Source organism: Podarcis liolepis (genome assembly GCF_965112155.1).
Source record: "Podarcis liolepis genome assembly, chromosome: 8".
Lineage (NCBI taxonomy): Eukaryota > Metazoa > Chordata > Lepidosauria > Squamata > Lacertidae > Podarcis > Podarcis liolepis.
In genome coordinates, this window is record NC_139560.1 from 11,387,015 (window position 1) to 11,409,353 (window position 22,339).

Sequence of the window (22,339 nt, forward strand, 5' to 3'; positions counted from 1 at the left end):
CTGTCTACCTCCCCGCGTCTCCACTCTGCTGATAAGCAGGCGAGGTCTCGGCGATTCATCTCAGATGTGTGAGAGGAACACACCGTTCATCATCTCTCCCCCTTTGGTGTCCCCCATGAGGGGAAAGAAGCAGACAGAAAACTATTTACATCTTTTATTTCTGTCTCTCATATCAGTACAGAGAAACATGTCTGCACTCGACAACAGCAAGAAGAAACTCCACCCATGTACTTCCAGTACGGGTCATATGACACACACACTGAGCTAACATCCGGTGCTCAGTACAGATTGGACTGCCCCTTTGTTTCCATGGCAACAGTCACAAACATCCTGTCTGGCTTTCCAGCCACAAGCAGCTGACTGAGCTGCTGGAGCCTTTGCTTGCTGCAGCATTGGTGCTTTATGGTAACATCCTCCCCCTAAAGTATTAATGCGTGCTGCGAGCAAAGCGTCATCCAGAGGAGAAGACAAACAGTTGTTATACTTATAACATTCCCCTGTTGTTTCAGTTCCACCCTTGGAACTACCCGCCACTGGTTTTACCAATGTACCTCTCTGGTTGTGTGACTTCACATTACCTTGGTTAACAACTCTCTGTTGTGCCTTTGTCTCTGACTTAGACACAGCTTCAATCTGTCCTTGATCGTTTACAACAGCAACATATGCAAGGTTAGCAAACTCCTTTGAATACCTCTTGGGTGGTACACCCTTCGTTGCTCTCTCAGACCTACGTAAGAGCTGCTGCTCTTCTCTGCTTTCTGGTTCAGCCTCTGAACTCTCTGAAGAACCAGTACTAAGCTTAATCAGTGGTTCATCCTCCTCTTCTGAGGGTCTAGTCATTACTTGAGATTTCCTCTCAATGACTGTGACAACTGAGCTGTCTGAGCTATCAGTGTCATCATCATCAGTACCACTGAACTCAATGAGATCAAACTCATCATCAGAATCATCAGAATCATCTGTGGAATAAGTGTGAACAATCACTCTCTCCTGTTCAGGAGCACTCTCTAGAAACTTTGTGAGAATCACCTTACCAGATTCAGACAAAATTACTCTGTAGAGACCTTTTTCATAACCCACAAAGATGCCTCTGGCATTCTTTACCCCATTTGGAGCTTCTGTTCTCACATGAGACCCGAAAACCTTGAAATAGGCAACAGAAGGTTTTCTATTAAACAGCTTCTCAAAAGGAGAACATCCCAACTCTGTTGAGACTTTTCTCAACCACACATGAAGATAGGACGCTAAAGATTCGGCCCAATAATCATGTGGTAAATGTGAACTCAGCAATTGCGCATGCATCCCCTTTTGCAATTCTTTGTTCACCCTAACACAGACACATTTCTTCCACGCTTCTTCGGAACTAGCAAGTTTGTGTCTTATCCCTTTCTCATCCAGGAACCTCTGGAAATCCTGTAAAAGAAAAACTGGCTTGTCATCTGTGAAAAGACAATCAATGTTAGCATCATGCATACTTTTAACCTTGTCACAAAACTCCTGAAACTTTTCTAAAGTTTCCTGCGGTTTCTTCATCAAGTAAACCCAAGAATAATTAGTGTAACAATCAACACACAAAAGGTAATATTTTGCACCGCCTCTAGATGGTTCTAGGGGACCAATCACATCAGCATACACCCGCTGAAAAGCTCTGTCGACCTTTTTAGCCACCTTCTTGGTGCTCACACTGGTCAGACCTGCAAGAGAAATTTCGTTAGAATCAGAAGTATTACATTTCATGTAATCACTTTGATCAAAAGTCAACAAATACAGTCCATCTTTCTCTTTGGCGGTAAGAAACAGTTCTCCATTTTTGTAGATCTTGCATCTTTTAGCATCATAGTACAGTTTTAGTCCCTTCTTTGCAATCTGCGAAGCACTCAGCAGACTAAATTTCAGTTCTGGAACCAGGTAAACATCGCTTATAGTCAAGTTCAGACTCTCAAGATACACAGTTCCAATTCCGGTCGCTTCCAGTTCTTGACCGTTGGCTTGTTTCACAGTGAAGCTTTGCTTCTTCAACGTCGAAAACAGTCCTCTGTGTGGGCAGAGATGCTTCGTGGCGCCGGTGTCGATTATGAATGCGTTCCCAACATCTGGCGTGGTTCCTTTCGCCATCATCGCCTTTGCAGGTTTCATCTGGCAGTTGGTACGGCTTTTGCTTGACGCCTCAGGCTTCGTAGAGCTGTCCTTGGCTCCTTTTGACTGTCGTGGCTGCTTACAGTTCCGCTGTAGATGCCCAGTCTGTCCACAATTATAGCATTGGACGGCACTCAATGCTACAGCATCACCAGCAGTGGGAAGATTCGAACTCTGTTCTTGCCTCCCTCTGTCTTTCACTTCCAGTGCAGCAAGTCTGTCGTGTTCGTTCAGGACCACAGCAGACACTCTTTCCGCGGTTAGATCCTGAGCAGGTAGCGAACCAAGCTGACTGGCAACAACCTTGTAGGTGCGGCTAAGGCTGTTTATCATCATGAAGCAAAACACTTCCTCCTGTAGACGGAAATTGCGTTCCACCATCTGTTGACGCAGAAACTTCATCTCTGTCAGGTGCGCTTGAACATCTCCATCAGGCGCTAATCTCAGATTGGTCAACTTCTCAAAATACAGCAACGCTGAAGAACCGGCATCTCTCTGATGCGTTGTACGCAGCGCGTTCCAAACCTCTTGCGCAAATTCCAAATGCTGTATATGCACAAGCTGCGAGTCTGATACACACAGAATTATAGCAGTCCTAGCCTTCACATTCTGTGACTCCCAAGCACGCGTTGGTGCTGCAGGGATGGGATTCTCAATCACCTCAAACAGTCTCTGATTCTGCAGCAGGGCCTTCATCTTTACAGACCAAGATGAATAATTGTCATTGGTCAGGAGGGGTGGAGAAGGCAAACCTCCCCCCTTCTTGGCATCCATTTTGAGTCCTTGCATTGACTCTAAAACACAAGCCTCTAAAATCCAATAGCTGGCTTGTTTACACCCTTGACACCTGGCAACTCTGACTCTGGCTGCGTTGGAAAGTCCCTTCCAGCAGTTCGTGAGGACCTAGTCATAACAAAACTGACTGTCCAGCCCTCTCGAGTAACTTTCCATTTCTCCTCTCTGAGGCACAGCCTTCTGAAGGACGTTGCTAGGCAACAGTGCATTCCTTTCCTTGGACAGGAAACCACAAATATGCCTGGTATGCAGGCCTCTTCTAAGTTGGAGCTGCTTTCCCACACACGCTCTACGTGAAGCAGAGAATGAATCACCTGCATTCACACTTTTAAGCCCTTAAAAGTCTCATACCTTGAGCTTCGGCTTGGCTGTCAGCTTCTTCTGGTCAGCTTCTGGCTGCAGAGAATCAGCCTCTCCAATCAGGCTTCCATGGAGCAGAGGAGGACGTTTCACCAGCCTCTCATCCAGATGTCCGATGGATCGAAGAAAACAGCAACCATCCGAAGGCTGCCACTGTTGGAATTCCGCCTGGTCAGAGGAATGTGCCACAGCGTAGGCACCGGCAGATATTCCTGTCTACCTCCCCGCGTCTCCACTCTGCTGATAAGCAGGCGAGGTCTCGGCGATTCATCTCAGATGTGTGAGAGGAACACACCGTTCATCATCTCTCCCCCTTTGGTGTCCCCCATGAGGGGAAAGAAGCAGACAGAAAACTATTTACATCTTTTATTTCTGTCTCTCATATCAGTACAGAGAAACATGTCTGCACTCGACAACAGCAAGAAGAAACTCCACCCATGTACTTCCAGTACGGGTCATATGACACACACACTGAGCTAACATCCGGTGCTCAGTACAGATTGGACTGCCCCTTTGTTTCCATGGCAACAGTCACAAACATCCTGTCTGGCTTTCCAGCCACAAGCAGCTGACTGAGCTGCTGGAGCCTTTGCTTGCTGCAGCATTGGTGCTTTATGGTAACAAAAACAAGGGGAAAAAATATTCTGAATCTCAGAAGCCAGAACAGCAAGAGGGATCGCTGCGCAGTGAAAGCAGCAATCCCTCTTGCTGTTCTGGCTTCTGGGATAGCTGCGCAGCCTGCATTCGTTCCATAAGACTCACACAAATTTTCCCTTACTTTTTAGGAGGGAAAAAGTGAGTCTTATAGAGCAAAAAATAGGGTATATATATATTTTCTGGTGTCACAAAAAAGTAATAATCATGACATATATTGAACTAGAGAGGCAAAAGTGGGGGGAACCAGGCTATCAGGCGGCCATTTTGGACAGCATCTGCTCTGTCAGGGCAATGCCAACTTTGACTGCAACGTGGAAAACATTTAGGGATGAATTGAGGTCATGTGAATCAGACTGACAACAAGGGACATTGCGGGGCAGGCTGGTGACTCATTTCCTGTGGGGAAGGAGCAGAAAAACCTGGGCTCCCCCCTTCTCCTCTGACAAGCCCTCAGTTGATCTCGAGTAGAGGCTTCAAATGAAAGCAGTTCACGGAAATTTTCAAGGCAATTTAGCTTCTGACTCCTCTCCTCCAAGGAGAAGCGAGTACAACAGTCAGCCAGCTGTTTTGACAGGGATACAATCTCAATTAAGAAACATACATCTGGCAAGTCTAGAGCTTCCATGAAAAATATCTGAGAATTTAAGGGACTGCCTTGTCCCATATTTCCCTGCCCAGAAACTCTGCTCCTCAGATGGGGCATTGACAAGAGTCATCGCGTATCCCAGAGGACGGCTGAGTATTACTAGCAAACTGGCCTTTTTGTGTTGCAGTTCCAGCCTTCTTGAATTAGTTACCAGCTGAAATTAGGCAGGAATTTAGCATCCTAATATTCAGGCAGCTTCTTTGAGAAGGTTTTTTTCCTGGTATGTAGCCCAATCAACTTATGGAATATTAATTGTACCATCGCAGCAACGAATTTATTGCTTTTAGGTTACCAAGTCAGTAATTTGTCGTATCTGATTGAACACCATTTTATTAGCTTTGGGCTGCAAAGCTGTTTACAATCCTGCAAACAGACGCTCATTTTAGACCTCCCTGTGACTGGGCAGAAGTGAACAAGCCAGGATGCCAGAACTGGCCCAAGGAAGAGGACTTGAAGCAAATACTCACACAGTGCCAGATTTATGTATAAGCTAAACAAGCTATAGCTTAGGGGCCCACTCTCATGCCCCCCAAAAAAAATGTAAAGGGAAGAAAACATGGATGTACATTTCCAAAATATAAGATAAAAAACAAATAAAATAAAACCTACATACTACAACAGTGTTTTGTGCTGTGTAGGTTCCTGTGATGTAACTGTGATGTAAGTAATGGGCCCCGCCTGCTAGCCTGCTCCCTAAAATATCACTGGTTTGCTCATTTCTATATATAGGGTGTCTACATTCTGCATGGACTGGTTGCATGGCAACATGCACAAACGGCTTTAGATACCTATTAGGTCCATAAATTACCATATAGCATATATTCAACACACACAAAAACAGCGACAATTTGTTGTTGACAAAGGACAGCTGGACATATAAAGGGCCCCATTACCTTCAGTAGCTTAGGGCCTCATCAAACTTAAACCTGGCCCTGCATGCATATCTGGTTACTTACTCATTTTGTACTTCTGGATCCTCGTGGTAAGAATGGCACATGGCGCTGAACTGGGAAACAAAGAAGTCATAGCGCCTGTGGTATGAAGGAGTATCTTCCTCAATGTTTGCGAATTTAACAAACTAGGGAAATCAGAAGGAAGAGAATACAAGATTGGTTTATGGTCAGAGGTAATACTTGAAAGAGATAACAGTCTATTGCCAACTTTCCTGGCTTAAAGCATATGTCCCTTGTGGCGTTACACTGAAAGACCAAGATCAACTTGGATGCGCACTTAATCAGAGGCAGCTACCAAACTTGTTTTTCTTAACTTTGCTACAGGCACAGGGCAGACAGATCTGTGTGAACTTTGTTTTACCAGCCCCCTAAAATCTTGAAGTTAAGACGTGAAAACTTCGCTTTGAAAGTCACCACGTTAAATTCAGCCTTTCCATAAATATCCAGGCAAGGTTCTACTTTCAGGGAGCAAATTATCTCTGCGCACATTCTTAGAAATATCAAGTTTACTTTATTTCCAGTGAATGTACCTTCTGCTGTAGCCAGGCACGAGGCCAATTTGAAACCTGATTCACCTGAAAAGTTAGGAATTGAAAATAATTTATGATATCTCAGAATAGCTCTTTCCTCCTTATGACTGTAGAATCTTTTGTGTTGCTATGGAGAAGGCTTGCACAGATTTTAGAACTACATCACATCACCTGAGGAGAATGAAACTCAAAATACATCCATTTTCAACATTTGCTAGAGTTAGGGAGGTACTATGATGTGTTTAATGCACGTATTATATCCAACATATTTGAGGGACAGACATTTCTTCCCTCTTGCTCAACAAAAGTTCACCTGAAATAGGGATTGGCAAATTTGGCTTCTCTCGGGTACTATTTCCCCCCCCCAGTCTTAACTTCAGTTCTCATGGAAATTCACCAGCCTTTCAGTGCTAATTCCTCAGAAAAAAGGCAGCCAAAATTATTAAGGAGATAGAGCAACTCCCCTGTAAGATAAGGCTGCAGCGCTAAGGACTTTTTAAAGTTTAGAGAAAACAAGAGCAAGAGGTGACATGACAGAGATGTATAAAATTATGTATGGCATTTTTAGAGAAAAAAGTTCTTCTCCCTCTCTCAAAACACTAGATCTTGTAGCCATCCAATAAAGATGAATGTTGGAGGATTAAAGACAGATAAAAGAAATTATTTGTTCATAGTTAAACTGTGGAACACCCTCCCACAAGACGTAGGGAAAGCCACCAACTCGGATGGCTTTAAAAGGTGATTGGGCAAATTCATGGAGCCATGATGGCAATGCTCTGCTTCCACAAATTTCCCACAGGGATCTGGGTGGTCACTGTGAGAACAAGGATGATGGAACAGATGAGCCACGGGCTCGTCTTATATTCTCCTAATGTACACATACTTGCGTGAAATTCTGCCTGATATACAAAGCAATTTCCCTTAATGTATACTTATGTTATCTTCAGCAATATATTCATTTATATGCACACTTTATAATAATAATTTATTATTTGTACCCTGCCCATCTGGCTGGGTTTCCCCAAGCCACTCTGGGCAGCTTCCAACAAAGATTAAAAATACATCAAAATGTCACACATTAAAAACTTCCCTGAACAGGGCTGCCTTCAGATGTCTTCTAAAATTCAGATAGAGGGTGGACGTTCCACAGGGTGGGCACCACCACCAAGAAGGCCCTCTGCCTGGTTCCCTGTAGCTTTGCTTCTCGCAGTGAGGGAAGCGACAGAAGGCCCTTGACGCTAGACCTCAGTTCTGCTCAGTCCAGGCAGAACGATGGGGGTGGAGATGCTCCTTCAGGTATACTTGACAGAGACCATTTAGGGCTTTAAAGGTCAGCACCTTTAAAAGTCAGCACTTGTGAATTGTGCTCGGAAACATACCTTACCCGTGTATATGTATTTTTGCACACATTACTTAAGCGCTGCAAAATTCAGAGAAGTGCAAATTTCAGAGGAGGGCTGGGTTTCAGTTTGTGTACTGTTTTGAAATTAGGTAAGTTCACTTTTAAATGTGAACTCCATTGGAGTTCTCCATCGTCCTTAGTCATCTCTGCCTGCCTGCTAGGGGATATCAAAACTGTAAGGATGCTTCCCTCTTTCGTTACAGCCATCAAAAGAGGAACTGAAAGTGTTTACGCTGCTCCCGCGGTCCCTGCTCAGCTGAGCTTTGGTTTACTTACTGAATTGGTCCCCAGAACTTGCAGCTTTGGCTCTCCAGACTCCAGCAGCTTAGCTACCATATGAAGGAAGCTCTCGACAAACGGTTTGATGCTCTGCGAGCGGCAGGCCATCAGAAGCTGGTCCAGGGCTTCCATGGCAATCAAAACGTATCTGAGAGAACAGGCAAGCAAAGATCCACAGGTGTCAGGCAGCGCATGCACTCAGGAAAACAAATAAGCTATATTTGTCTGTTCCTATGCATATTTATCTGAAAGGAAGTCCTGCTACGTTCCATGGGGCCTCCTTTCACGCTAGGCTTAGTTACATTCCTAGCACCCTCGTTCTAGATGTGCTGCTGTATCCTCCAGGGGAGGAGGGAAGAGGCAACCTGGTTTGGAATAGCTTATAAAGCAGTATTTCAAACCTTTTTGCCCCCCCCCCCCCCGGAGAGGCTGGGTCTTTCAACAAAGCCAGCCTTCCAGTCCAATCCACCAGGCCCAATCCGTTGGCTCTGCTGGGATCTTACTCTCCTGCAACAGTTTCTATTTAACCTGTTCATCGGAATAACTTTGTAACTTTAAGGTATATAGGGGGTAAAGGGGACCCCTGACCATTAGGTCCAGTCATGGCCGACTTTGGGGTTGCAGCGCTCATCTCGCTTTATTGGCCTAGGGAGCCGGCGTACAGCTTCTGGATCATGTGGCCAGCATGACTAAGCTGCTTCTGGCGAACCAGAGCAGCGCACGGAAATGCCGTTTACCTCCCCGCCAGAGTGGTACCTATTTATCTACTTGCACTTGCAGTGCTTTCAAACTGCTAGGTTGGCAGGAGCAGGGACTGAGCAACGGGAGCTCACCCCATCATGGGGATTCGAACTGCCAATCTTCTGATTGGCAAGTCCTAGGCTCTGTGGTTTAACCCACAGCGCCAGCCTTCTTTTTAGGTGGACTTAAAACCACCCCAATTCTTTTCAATGGGTATACACAGGATACTACGCTGTGCAGGGTTGCACCCACATTTTGAAAAATCCTTTGACCTGGACCAGAGCTGTTTGTGGAGCAAGGAGAGGCTGGCAAAGCCTCTGTTGGGCTTTGGCCTTGGAAGAATGAGGTACCCTCTGCCACTCTCAGCTCCACAAATAGCTTTATCCTGGGCAAGGCTAGAAGATGGAATCAGGCTCATAAGAAGCGGGACGGGTCCAGACCTATCGCAAAAGAGGTGGGATGGCACCTAACTCAACTTCACCTCACTTCAGGAGTAATATGTTCTTGAGGTCGCTTACAGAAAACACTGTCCTTTTCACAGTAACAACTGATAATGGCTCGCAATTACATCTAAGTGTGAATGCAATCATTCAAGCTCGGGAGAACATTGCTGAACAGTTATAAAGATGGTGAATGGACCACAGGCTAATTTCAAGCAGGGCCTAATGTGAAATGAAACCATCTCATTTTCTCCCTGACTGCAACCACGCTTTGAACGCTGCCCAGTTCAGATTCTTAGATGTGTGATCGCTGTGTCAAGTGGATCGTAGTGAATTTTGCCATGCTGAAATGACAGCTGGACACCCAGTGTGTAAGCTTGGCCTAAGACAAAGGAAAATGAAAACTTCTAGCCCTACAAAGCTTCTGTTCCTCCGAGGACAGGCTTCTGATATCAGGTTAAAGGTAAAGGTAAAGGGGCCCCTGACCATTAGCTCCAGTCGTGACCGACTCTGGGGTTGCGGCACTCATCTTGCTTTATTGTCCGAGGGAGCCAGCGTGCAGCTTCCGGGTCATGTGGCCAGCATGACTAAGCCACTTCTGGCAAACCAGAGCAGTGCACAGAAACACCGTTTACCTTCCTGCCGGAGCGCTACCTATTTATCTACTTGCACTTTGATGTGCTTCGAACTGCTAGGTTGGCAGGAGCAGGGACCGAACAATGGGAGCTCACCCCGTCATGGGGATTCAAACCACCGACTTTCTGATCGGCAAGTCCTAGGCTCTGTGGTTTAACCCACAGCGCCACCCGCGTCCCTTGATATCAGGTTAGTTCCTGCAAAAAGTTCCCACTGGTTTTAACTGCTGCTCAACCTGAGTCACAGACACCCTCTCCACTATCTAACATCCATGGTTCTAGCCCAGATTACAGGGGGAAATTGAAAGAATCACTGGTGGGAAGATAACATCAGCATTAACGAGTAAGAAGCTTACCCGTAACGGTGTCTGACAACATCCCGGCTCAGTCGCTCTGCTAAGTAAGCACCAATTCGATCGAGCTTCTCAGGTGCAGAAACAGCGTAAAAAGTCAGCTTCTCCATATCAGCTTTGACAAGCCCATCCTAATCATAAGAAGAATCACCAGTCAATGTTTTTCTTTTTTCCTTGGTAACAAAAATCACTTATGATTTGCACTTTGGATACTATGGCCAGATATTGATTAGGTGAAGATAGCGTCCTGGGGAATGGACCAAAGGCATATGAGGCCACCACCTTGTTGAAGCTAAGCAGGTCCAGGTCTGGTGAGTGTTTGGATGGGTGACCATCTGAGAACTATGTGCAGTGGTAGCTCGGAAGTTGAACGAGATCCGTTCCAGAAGTCTGTTTGACTTCCAAAATGTTCGAAAACCAAGGCGCGGCTTCCGATTGGCTGCAGGACATTTGGGTTCCAAAGAAGGTTTGCAAAATGTTCAACTCACAAGGCATTTGGGATACAAGTTATGACTGTACATGCCATCTTAGGTCGCATGATGGAAGACAGTAAGGATACGAATATCATAAAATAAATGAGTCAATAATGTAGACCAGTGTTTCCAAAACTTGGGTCTCTGGCTGTTTTTAGACTACAATTCCCATCATCCCTGACCACTGGTTCTGCGAGCTAGGGATGATGGGAGTTGTTGTCCAAAAAAACGGTGAAGATCCAAGTTTGGGAAGCACTCGTGTAGACACTGGCCACTGAATGCCTGTTTTCTAGAACATTATAGGAAGGGGAGAGAAGCAGGATTGTAGACTGCTAAATTCTGGCTCTCACCCCTCCACCAAACATCTACTAGAGGACCAGTTGTGGCAACATGGCCAGAGTGTCAGGACTGAGTAGATCCAGTTTCAGATTGCACATCTCAACCCCACTAGCTGATCTTGGACCAGTTACCACCTTTCCACTTATGCTACCCTCACAGGGTTATTGTGTGGAAAAGCTGGGGATGGGAAGGACAAGAGAGCACCATCTTGAGCTACTTGGATATAAAGAAATACTTCAGAAAGGATAGTGCTTCTTTTCTTTTTGCAAATTATGTTTGGCAGAGCATTTCAAATTCTTTCACAGAGAATTAAGAATTCAAGTCAAAGTACTTATTTAAAAAAATAAAAACAATAATCTTGAAATTATTCCCACAGGGCAAAATTAAATTGTGGAAAGGCAAGGTATGCAAATTATCAGCACACTCCACTTAATTTTAAAAAATGAATGAGTTATTAGCAAGACAAGGAAAAAAATAATTAGAATTACAATATCCCACAGGACTAAACCTAAATGTACTGGAATGTTGCTGATGCATTAGCTTGAGGCAATATTTATATTCCGAGGGATAATAGCTTGAAGTGTTGGGCACTTGAATGGCTGCATCTTATTTGGAACTGGTTCCCACAGCTCAGTGGTAGAGCACCTGCCTTTTGCATGCAGAAGGTCCCTGGTTCACTTCCCGATATCTCCAGGTAGGACTGGGAGAGACGACATGTTTGAAATCCTGGAGGGTGCCCTGGTGAGGGTAGCCAATGGGTTTCAAACCCTCAGCGAGTTAGGGATTTCCCCTGCATGCAAAGACAGGCTCCAGTGGACTGAGAAGATCAAGGGTGGGTCATATGGTCAAGGAGGTGGTTTCTACATGTGCTGTAGAGGGAAGTGAAAGGCAGATGGGGCTGGTCAGCCTGGGAAAGGTGGCCCATCTACGAGAAGGAAAACTCTGGTCCTCTGCTGTTTGGTGGGACATCTTTGGGAGAAGAAAAGACTAAGGAGCAAACCCTACACAGATCTGGCATGGAGTCCCTGAGAGGGTTGGATGGAGTCTGGTATGCTTCCTTCTGGTAACTCCTGCAGCCAAGCTGGTGTCAAAGGTATTGCTCTGCTTTCCTTTGCACCACGTCAACAAGGCCGAGGAGGGGAGTTGTGGAGGTGACGCTCCGCTTGTGCTGAGGCAAACCTCGCACCAGGCATGCAACAGTACGCCAAGGAGCTTTGCGCCCACACTCCCTGACCTTTTGCCTTCTTGGCTGGAAGACAGAGTTTTTCCCCTGACCGATTATCATCTCACAGATTTGGTTACTAGACATAACGCTTGGCTGGAGCATGACCAGGGATGCAGACGTAATCAAGTATCGGGGAATATTTTAGGGAAACACCTCCTAACACATGTATCTGCTAATGCTGGAAATGTGCTTAGATGGAAAAAAGTCATGTGCAGAGTGGTTTCACTACTGTTTCCAATTGTTGACTTCTGCTAATAAAAGGAGCCTCTGCAGAACTAGCTGGCAGCTTGTTTTGGAGCTTGCTTGCCAGCTTGCTCCTGCACAGCTCACTTGCATCCAATCTCCTGCCATCCTTGTTATTCCTACGGGGCTCTTGTCCTCTGATCAACACAAGACCTCCATACAGCCCTGGGGAAGTCACTTTGGTACTCCTAACATGGCAAAAATAATGTGGGAGGCAGCAGTTACGAGTTACCGGTTTCTGCTGCCACAGCAGGCGCCGTGACTCTCCAGTGGTTTGACTTCATCCCCAGAGGTAGTGGATGCCAACAGGCTGAAGTTCCTCAGAACTGCACTTGGAACCTTTCACATGCAAGGCATGGTCACATAAGAGCATAAGAAGAGTCTGCAGGATCAGGCCAATGGCCCATCTGGTCCAGCATGCTGTTCTCATGGTAGCCAACCAGACACTTGTGGGAAACCGACAAGCAGGTCCTGAGCACAGGAACAAATCGAGCCACGTGGCTTGACGTTTCCTTTACTTACTTTTGGGTCTTCAGGGAAGATGTTATCCACCAGGCGTTTGTAGCGAGGGCGCAAAGCAGCACAGCAGCAGCAAACACCTGGAAAAACATGGACCAGGCAGACAGGTGAGCAATGAGGAGAAATGCAGTTCCAAGAACCAGAAAGTAGCAATAAGGATTTTGAACAGTTATGAAATACTGCCTCCTCCAAAATAATAATTTGAAAAATTGCTCAGTGATACAATAAATGAAATTTATTTAGGGATGCTGCCTTTTTTGTTGGTGCTACTCCTGCCAACCTAGCAGTTTGAAAACACGTCAAAGTGCAAGTAGATAAATAGGTACCACTCCAGCGGGAAGGTAAATGGCTTTTCCGTGTGCTGCTCTGGTTCGCCAGAAGTGGCTTAGTCATGCTGGCCACATGACCCGGAAGCTGTACGCCGGCTCCCTCGGCCAGTAAAGCGAGATGAGCGCCGCAACCCCAGAGTTGCCACGACTAGACCTAACGGTCAGGGGTCCCTTTACCTTTTACTCCTGAGGAGGAATAGATGATGTTTTTCTCATTTTTCCATTATTAAGTTCAATTCTTCCCATGACTGCATCAGTTTGCAATGTATTTACTTTTAAGAGGAAGCAGTCCTGAAAATTCAGTAGCATTTATACATGCATGCATGTTTGCATGCACTTTTGCAAAGCAATTTTCCCTAGCATAATGCGCTTCTTCTATGTCATTTTCACTAATGTGTGCATTTTTAATGCACCACTTTACCTCAACATATGCATTTTTGTACAAATTACTTGAACTGTGTTGAAAAATTCAGAGAAGGGCATATTATGAACAACAGCTGCATTTCAGCTGGTACATTGTTTCAGAAAATGCAGATCAGTTAGATGTGTCTTTAAGTAAAAACTAAATTCAATATATACCACCCACATCCTTATTCCTTATCTCCACCCACTCACATGATTGGATCACTTAAATGCTCCCCCAATCACTGATAAGCATCCCACTGACATGTCTGAAGAACACCTGATCCTGGACATCTGGCTGATTCCTCCCCCAACCTGCAATCTGTGCTTTTCATTTTAAAGTAGAAGCCAGACTTAGATTATGCCGATAATGAAAAGAATTCCCACTAAGAGACGAAATGTTCATCTCTGGCAGTTAATGAAACAAAGAAATTTCATAAGCTATACACGAGGGAGCTATTAAAAGAGTGCCAGAGCTCTGAGCAAGGTTATATCAAGTTTACTGGCTCAAGCAGTAGAATATTGCAGGGCCATTGCAATGTTCGTCCACTAGAAATATCTCGTCATGCCCCAGAGCTGAAGCATAGCAATCACTACCACATATGTCTGAATCTTTCTATGCAAAAACTCGTTCTGCTTCATTAACTTGTAAAAATGCATAGATTTAGCATATGGAATGCTTTCTTCTTAACTACTGTAGGTTTTTTTTGTTTTTTGTTTTAAAAAAATCATCTATTTCTATCATTTTGGTAATTAGCACCTCATTTCCCTATGACCAAATGACTCACTGAACTGGAAGTGTTTTGTATATTTAGAAAGAAAATTCAAGCTTTTGCTTTGGAGTGTGAGGACTCCTGTTTTTTTCTGAAAGAAAAAAGGAGAAAGAAATCTAAAGCAAGGAAGGTAAGACAACAGTTTTAAACGAGATCGTAGTTAGCGATCTGAGAGGCTGAAGTCTAATTTCCTAACTTGCAAAATGGTTGCATTTCACCCTTTCACCCATAGTTGGCACAGGTCAGTGTAGGAGAGGTTTCAAGCAGTATTTCTTAAATAATAATTAAAGAATTCTGCAGCAGTATCTTGCCCCCCCCCTCCAAAGTCACAGCACACACATGGAACGGGGTCAAATAAAGGACACAGAAATGAAATCTCTGTCATCTTACTGCCTTCAAGCAAGCAAGAAATTTTGACTAAGAATATTTTGACAGACATTTCAATTCTGTTCTCCTGAAAGAAAAAGGAGATGACACAACAGGAACACAGGTCTAGCATTTCAGTCATTATATAATTATTATTAATTATACTCCAGTGGCATTGCTTATAACGTGTCAAACATTGTTGGGGATTTTACCCAACCGAACAGCAACTCTGCTCGAGAAAATGTATTTAACAGGCTTTCAAGCTCACCTCTGTAGGTTAATGGAATGAGAGTGCAGGTCACATCTACAAATGTCAAGTTTGGTGTAATACATCCATTATCTCTCTAGTCATTCTGATTCCCTTTTCTTTAAATGTTCTCTCTCACTTGTACAAATGGAGGCAACATCCACAGAAGCAAGCAGTGCATCTCTGTGCTGAACTTTGCCAGGGGCTAAAGGAGGGATACTCCAAAAGGCCCATGTTTACACCCACTTCTATCTGTCTAACAGCTTTGAACAGTATTCCATAAACCTAATAAACCGCCAGTGGAATATGCCACCAAAAGGGGCGAAAGCAAGAAACACTTTGATTTACTTCTACTTTAAAGGTAAAGGTAAAGGGACCCCGACCGTTAGGTTCAGTTGCAGACGACTCTGGGGTTGCCGCGCTCATCTCGCTTTATTGGCCAAGGGAGCCGGCGTACAGCTTCCGGGTCATGTGACCAGCATGACTAAGCTGCTTTGGTGAACCAGAGCAGCGCATGGAAACGCCATTGACCTTCCCACTGGAGTGGTACCTATTTTTTTACTTGCACTTCGTGCTTTCGAACTGCTAGGTTGGCAGGAGCAGGGACTGAGCAACGGGAGCTCACCCCGTCACGGGGATTCGAACCACTGACCTTCTGATTGGCAAGCCCTAGGCTCTGTGCTTTAACACACAGCGCCATCTGTGTCCCTTACCACTGTAGAAGACAACTTTGATAGAAACACTTGCACTGAGCTGACTGCCCCGCTGTATTGCCCCTCTCCCTCCTGGTATGCGACAACGACCCCCCCTTCAGGGAACATGCCTCTGATCCACCTAGTGAACTACTTCTGGTTGATATCTGGAAGACATTGAGGCACGAGAGGAGAAGGAATGAGATGGACTACTGCAATGCGCTCTATGTGGGCCTACCTTTGAAGGTAGGCCCAACTACAACTAATCCAGAATGGGACAGTTAGACTAGTGACTGGGAGTGGTCGCCGGGTCCACATAACACCGGTCCTGAAAGACCTACATTGGCTCCCAGTACGTTTCCGAGCACAATTCAAAGTGTTGGTGCTGACCTTTAACACCCTAAACAGCCTTAGCCCAGGATACCTGAATGAACTTCTCCACCTCCATCGTTCTGCCCGGACACTGAGGCCCAGCACCGAGGGCCTTCTGGCAGTTCCCTCACTGTGAGAAGCCAAGTTACAGGGAACCAGGCAGAGGGCCCTGTTGAACATCCTCCCACCAGATGTCAAAGAGAACAACAACTACCAGACTTTTAGAAGACATCTGAAGGCAGCCCTCTTTAGGGAAGCTTTTAATGTTTGATGCATTACTGTATTTTAATATTTTGTTGGAAGCTGCCCAGAGTGGCTGGGGAAGCCCAGCCAGATGGGAGGGGTATAAATAATAAATTATTAATTATCATCATCATCATCATCATCATCATCATCATCATCATCATGACTATTTCACCTCAGACTTCAGTTTATTCTGAATTAGTTTTCTTTGTCCCTCAGATAAACACAGTGCTGCTAATCCTGAATAATTGCCAGTGAATCCCTTGCTTAAAAGGTTTGAACACCTGCCATCACACCTAACCCTACACTAGGGATAAGGACCCCGTATGTCCCTCCAGATGCTGCTGAACAACAAGAGCCATCACAGGATCATAGAGTTGGAAGAGACACCGAGGGTCATCTAGTCCAACCCCCTGAAATGCAGGAATCATCCCTGGCCACTGGTCACATTGGCTCAGGCTGATTAGAGTCAGCATCCAACAACATTTGGAGAGCCACAAGGTCCCCATCCTATGCAATGTTGTTAGACTTAACAGCCATCATGACTATTGATAGACTTCTTCTACATGGCTGTCTATGGATGCCTTGTATACTGAATAAAGATTATCATGGTGCCCAAAGAACATGTACATCTTTACAGGATACCTTCTGACCCTGCTTGCTGTTGTGTGAGGTGCTTTCCCCCCTTCTTTCAAGTCAAAAGGCTTAGTTAATAAACATTTGAAGACTGCATGCACTCATCTGGGAATATTTCCTATTATACAAAATGGGATCTTGCATAGGATTGTGCTGTTAACTGTTTATTATGCTGTAATGAACAGTGTAACCCTTGAACTCCACATAGGCACCTCTGCACAGCAGAATGCATATACAAAATGGCAGGCTTGTGTGTTTCGATTCAGGGCTTGCCCATGTAGTGACCTTCAAATGTTGCTGTTGGGCTACAATTCTGATTCACCCTCAGCTTGTATAGCCTGTGTTCTGAGATCATGGAAGCTGGACTCCAAAAAAACATCTGGAGGGCACCGTGTTGACTACCCCTGATTTAAGCGATTTAATCAAGCTTGAGTTTTCATTGTCTGGGCTGCAAATAAACAGCACATTTATAAACTTGAGGGTATTCCAATGCACTGGAAAAGTGTAACAGGAAATAATGATGGCCTTTCCCAGTATGAAAAAGGAAAAGGAGACAACATAGCTTTTCTTGGTTCCATGTTACATTTTTGCTTCCTTCAAAGGCCTAAAAACTGGTGCCTGTACTGAGATTAAGATAATATGCAAAATTATTCACAGGCAGTCAAATAATCAGTTAATTGGTAAGAAGCTGGTGCTTACTCAACTAAAAAGCCTTTCATACACGACAACCTGACAAAATGCAAATATTCATATGCATCAAGCTTATCTATATCAGTTCTATAAGCCAGACGTGCGCTGCATAAATTGCCCAATGCACTCACCTTTCCGAACCATGACGTGTAGACCAGCTGCAAATGCTACACATGAAGCTTAATTGAAAACCAGCGTGAAACCTGGATGGAAAGCCTTATCTGGGGAAAAATGAATAAAAGAAAGGAGAAGGGTTTCAAGAGAAGGATAGTTTAAGAAAGTCTATTTTGTACCCTGGAATCCACAACTACAGCATTTGTTTTCCATAACTGGAAGTGCCACAAGCATCAAAATGTAAACATCCAGAAACCAAAATATGCAATAAAGCAATCCCTTTAAAACAGCACAGCTATTAAAACAGGAGGCTCAAGTCAAGAGATCCTCATATAAACAAGCGAATTTTCAAAAGCCGTCGAGATGCCAATACTGATGGGGCCGCTCTTATTTCAGGAGGGAGTATATTCCATAACACTAGTGCTAGCAGTGAAAAGCACACCTCTCCCTCACCACAGTATATATACTAGAGAGAGCATTCGTAGTTCCTTTCGCCATCTCAAGAACTTAATATTATGAGCCGGAATGCCACAATGAAAGATCAACATGCTTCGTCATGCGGATCAATTTGAATTGATCACCAATTTCACACTGTATATAGATAGCAGTATCCTTTGGTCCCAGCCAGATGTCATAGGGAAACAATAGCACTCTTGGCTCCTCAAATCATGCACACATCTCCCCAGTAGAGGTGCAAAAGTTTGCATTTAGACATGATATGGAAGCACAGGTCAGTTCAACTCCTTGTCTACCCTTCCCCTCTTATTGTCACCAGATATGTCGGGCAGAAAATTCCCCATGATAAAATTTCCAGTGCTTTATTTTTCCATGGATTCCCCCCTCCCCCGTTTTTATAAGTCCATTAGTAGCAAAGAATAGATGCCAACTGCAAATACAGCTTGTGAGTTTCAAAAGTTTTAGTTTTGCATACTAAACACAAGGGAAGCGAACATGCTAAATGAGACCACTCGTTTCTAGGGCAACAGAAAGTTTCCTGATGCAAACACAAAAGTTTACAATGCAAACGACCCCAATATGCATGGAGAAAACCTCCAGGAAATAAACCCAGAAAACCCACAGCACTGATTGCTACATCTGGCACAGCTCCCAGTATAGCAGGAGAGCCACTCAGGTCACAAGTTTGCTTAATTATTCACAGAATTAATGTTTTGCTCACTGCAAGTTCTTCCAAATCAGAGTTGAAAAGCAGGCACTTTCTTCTCCAACCATTATCATTAACAATCAGCAGCTAACGTTAGTGAGGATGGAAGAGGTGCAAAAGAAAGAGGCCAGCAGAAAGTATTCTTAGCTCTTAATACCAATTATGCACAGGTTAAGAAGGTATCAGTTTGACTTTTAGAACTAAAGCTAAATTAGAACGCCAGACAGTTGAAAAGAGCAACCTTTTCAGAATGTTTAAACACACACACACACAGACACACACACACACACACTGAACTAAGACAACACTGATCAGGCAATCATATTGCCTTAGAAATTGACATGACATTTCCTATTTGTACAGACCAGTTCTCTGTCAACTTGAAACTGTGTTTCTGTGGCATAGGAGGTTCTGCAGATGCAGCTATGGTGGGGTTTGCCTTAGAGAACTTTTATTCCCCGCCCAAAGTCCAATAACAAAGGGAGAAAACCGAGGGTACGTCCTGAAAAATTAGGCAGTCATCTGTCCAGTGCTGGTGTTAACAGTGGTAGCCCAGGGTGGGGGAAATCCTTTTGCATTGATCCTTAGATCACCTATCCATTTCTTTCTAAACAAAAAAACCATTGATTCCCTTTGCTTAGAGGTCAGTCACTCACTATGTTAATTTTCAGAGGCCTCAATCCACGCATACCATGTACGGGGTCCATCCTGTAGCTCAGAGTAATTGCACGCAGATTGTATGCAAATTTGTGTAATGGGCCTGTAATGGAACTGTCCAAGTCTTTCAAACAACCATCCTCAAAGCCAAGACCCCATATTTTTAAAGTGGTAACAACAACAACAATAAAATAATAATAATAATAATAACAACAACAACAACAACAATAATAATAATAATAATAATAATAATAATAATAATAATTATTATTATTTATACCCCGCCTATCTGGATAGTTTTCCCCAGCCACTCTGGGCAGCTTCCAACAAAATATTAAAAATACAATAAAACATCAAACATTAAAAACTTCCCTAAACAGGGCTGCCTTCAGATGTCTTCTAAAAGTCAGATAGTTGTTTATTTCCTTGACATCTGATGGCCCTCTGCCCGGTTCCCTGTAGCTTTCGCAGTGAGGGAAGGCCCTCGGTGCTGGAACTCAGTGTCCGGGCTGAACGATGGGGGTGGAGACGCTCCTTCAGATATACTGGACCGAGGCCGTTTAGGGCTTTAAAAGTCAGCACCAACACTTGGAATTGTGCTTGGAAATGTACTGGGAGCCAATGTAGGTCCAGACCATTTCAATATAGGACCATATAAAAAGCACTCATCTCTGGGTTTAGAAGACAGAACATACACATGGAAGCTACAGAACAAATCCAGGACTTCTGCCAGCCCATAATGGCCAAGAGTGGGTTAGGGCCATCTCCAGACACTACTTTAAAACTGCTCAGTGGGCTTCAACAGGTGATGGAGCAATTCCTACAAGTGATGGGAACTCTCCAAGGTGCTGACCACAAGCTGCTACCTGATAGACTTCCAAGGCCCTTATAAAATGTGTGTTTGTGTGTGTGTGATATTGGGTTGTTCTTGTGTTTATTATGAATTTTGTGTTTTAATGTTGTGATTTTATGTTGACAACCACAGTGGGACCTGTGGATATAGGGCAGTACATTGGTACCTCGGTTTAAGGACAGTCCAGTTTAAGAACGATTTGGTTTATGAACTCCACAAAACTGGAAATAGTGTCCCGGTTTGAGAACTTTACCTCGGTCTAAGAACGGAATCGGAACGGTGGAAGGGCACTGGCGGTGGTAGGCCTCATTAGGGAAAGTGCGCCTCGGTTTAAGAACGGTTTCGGTTTAAGAACGGACTTCCAAACAGATTAAGTTTGTAAACCGAGGTACCACTGTATACAAATTTAATAAATAACAACAAGAACAACAACCAGATTAACCCTTTCCTGCTGCCCAACCATGCATTATGTTAGCTACATAACTGTGCCTTTAAGTTCAGGCCCAGATCCATGCTGGAACCCAAGTATGAGGAGTCCAATCCTGGCATCCAATGAAATGTAGGTGTGCTTAAAGGGACCATATATAGAAGAGGGTGAGTCAATGAAAACAGCAGTGGATGGAGACATTTGGTTAGACCCTTTTCCAGCTGCCGTAGAAGACCCTGGTTGGAAACATACTGCGCTCTCAGCCCCTGGCTTACACTAATAGCATTTCAGACTTGTTACTCTCCAGAAGACACTTTGAAACCACTGCACGATAAACATGGGGATTTGACCAAAGATGAAGAGTGCAGCAAGACATGCAGAAACCCACACAACCATTATCTAGAAAACCAGTGATATGCATCAAATAGGTCATGAGAAATACCGCTGTGAAATTTTTGTAGAGTGAGGGGGGGGAGGCCCATTGCATTTTCTCCATAAGATTTCCCCTCAAAAATATTTAGGCATATTGTAGCTCAAACGCAATGATGGGATGTGTGTGAAAGCATCAGATATATAGATATAGACATAATTGGCAAGCCTCAAAACATGCTCTCAGTGTGTAATATTAATAGCAAGTATTATGACACTGTTGCCATGACAGCCACCACAAGTTTAGTTTTTGGATGTCACCATGGAATCAAACCCCAAAAACAGGCACTTTGCTTGACATTCTTTATAAAGCGATATTCCAGTAGCACAATGTAGTGGATGTGGACAAGTAAAACTGGTAGTAGCCGGGGGGGAATAATTGTTTACCAGCAACAGAGACCCGCTTCCCTTTTAAATATCTGCCCAGCACCTTCTCCTTCAAAGGTTCAGAGGTTTGGTGGGTCTGCAAATCTCCAGTCTGTGTGTATGTTACAGGTAGGTAGCCATGTTGGTCTGCTGTAGTCGAAACAAAATAAAATAATTCCTTCCAGTAGCACCTTAAAAGGTAAAGGGACCCCTGTCCATTAGGTCCAGTCGCGGACGACTCTGGGGTTGCGGTGCTCATCTCGCTTTATTGGCCGAGGGAGCTGGCGTACAGCTTCCGGGTCATGTGGCCAGCATGACTAAGCAACTTCTGGCAAACCAGACCAGTGCACAGAAATGCCATTTACCTTCCCGCCAGAGCGGTACCTATTTATCCTCTTGCACTTTGACGTGCTTTTGAACTGCTAGGTTGGCAGGAGCAGGGACCGAGCAACAGGAGCTCACCCTGTCACGGGAATTCGAACCGCCGACCTTTCAATCGGCAAGTCCTAGGCTCTGTGGTTTAACCCACAGCACCACTCGCATCCCAGTAGCACCTTAGAGACCAACTAAGTTGGTTATTGGTATGAGCTTTCATGTGCATGCACACTTCTTCAGATACTTCTTCAGATGTATGTCTATGTGTGTGTTGCTGGAGGGTGGGATTTGCTACAATTCCCAGAGTGGTTCAACCATCAATCCCTCTTCATAGGGAACTCTGGGAACTATAACTCTGTGAAAGGAAATGGGGTCTCCTAACAACTACCAGCACGTTTAACAAACCACAGTTCCCAGAATTATTATTTTTTGGGGGGTGGGTATCCGTGGCTGTTTGAAGTGGTATCAAAGTGCTTTGTG

General features: G+C 44.5%; 1 protein-coding gene and 1 long non-coding RNA gene across 5 annotated transcripts in view; both read right to left on the reverse strand.

The window, feature by feature from the left end:
- Positions 1 to 22,339, reverse strand: part of LOC310713282 — a 93,703-nt gene that overhangs the window by 52,369 nt on the left and 18,995 nt on the right. The window lies entirely within an intron of this gene.
- EFR3A (EFR3 homolog A) overlaps positions 1 to 22,339 on the reverse strand; it is an 84,497-nt gene that overhangs the window by 50,334 nt on the left and 11,824 nt on the right. For all 4 annotated transcript variants that reach the window (XM_083516662.1, XM_083516661.1, XM_083516660.1 and 1 more), the window contains exons 2-6: positions 17,608 to 17,697; positions 12,730 to 12,806; positions 9,931 to 10,058; positions 7,756 to 7,906; positions 5,551 to 5,672 (exon numbers count right to left, since the gene is read on the reverse strand). In XM_083516662.1, the coding sequence (XP_083372788.1) occupies positions 5,551 to 5,672; positions 7,756 to 7,906; positions 9,931 to 10,058; positions 12,730 to 12,806; positions 17,608 to 17,620 (491 nt within the window). In that variant the 5' untranslated portion in view covers positions 17,621 to 17,697. The remainder of the gene's footprint in view (positions 1 to 5,550; positions 5,673 to 7,755; positions 7,907 to 9,930; positions 10,059 to 12,729; positions 12,807 to 17,607; positions 17,698 to 22,339) is intronic.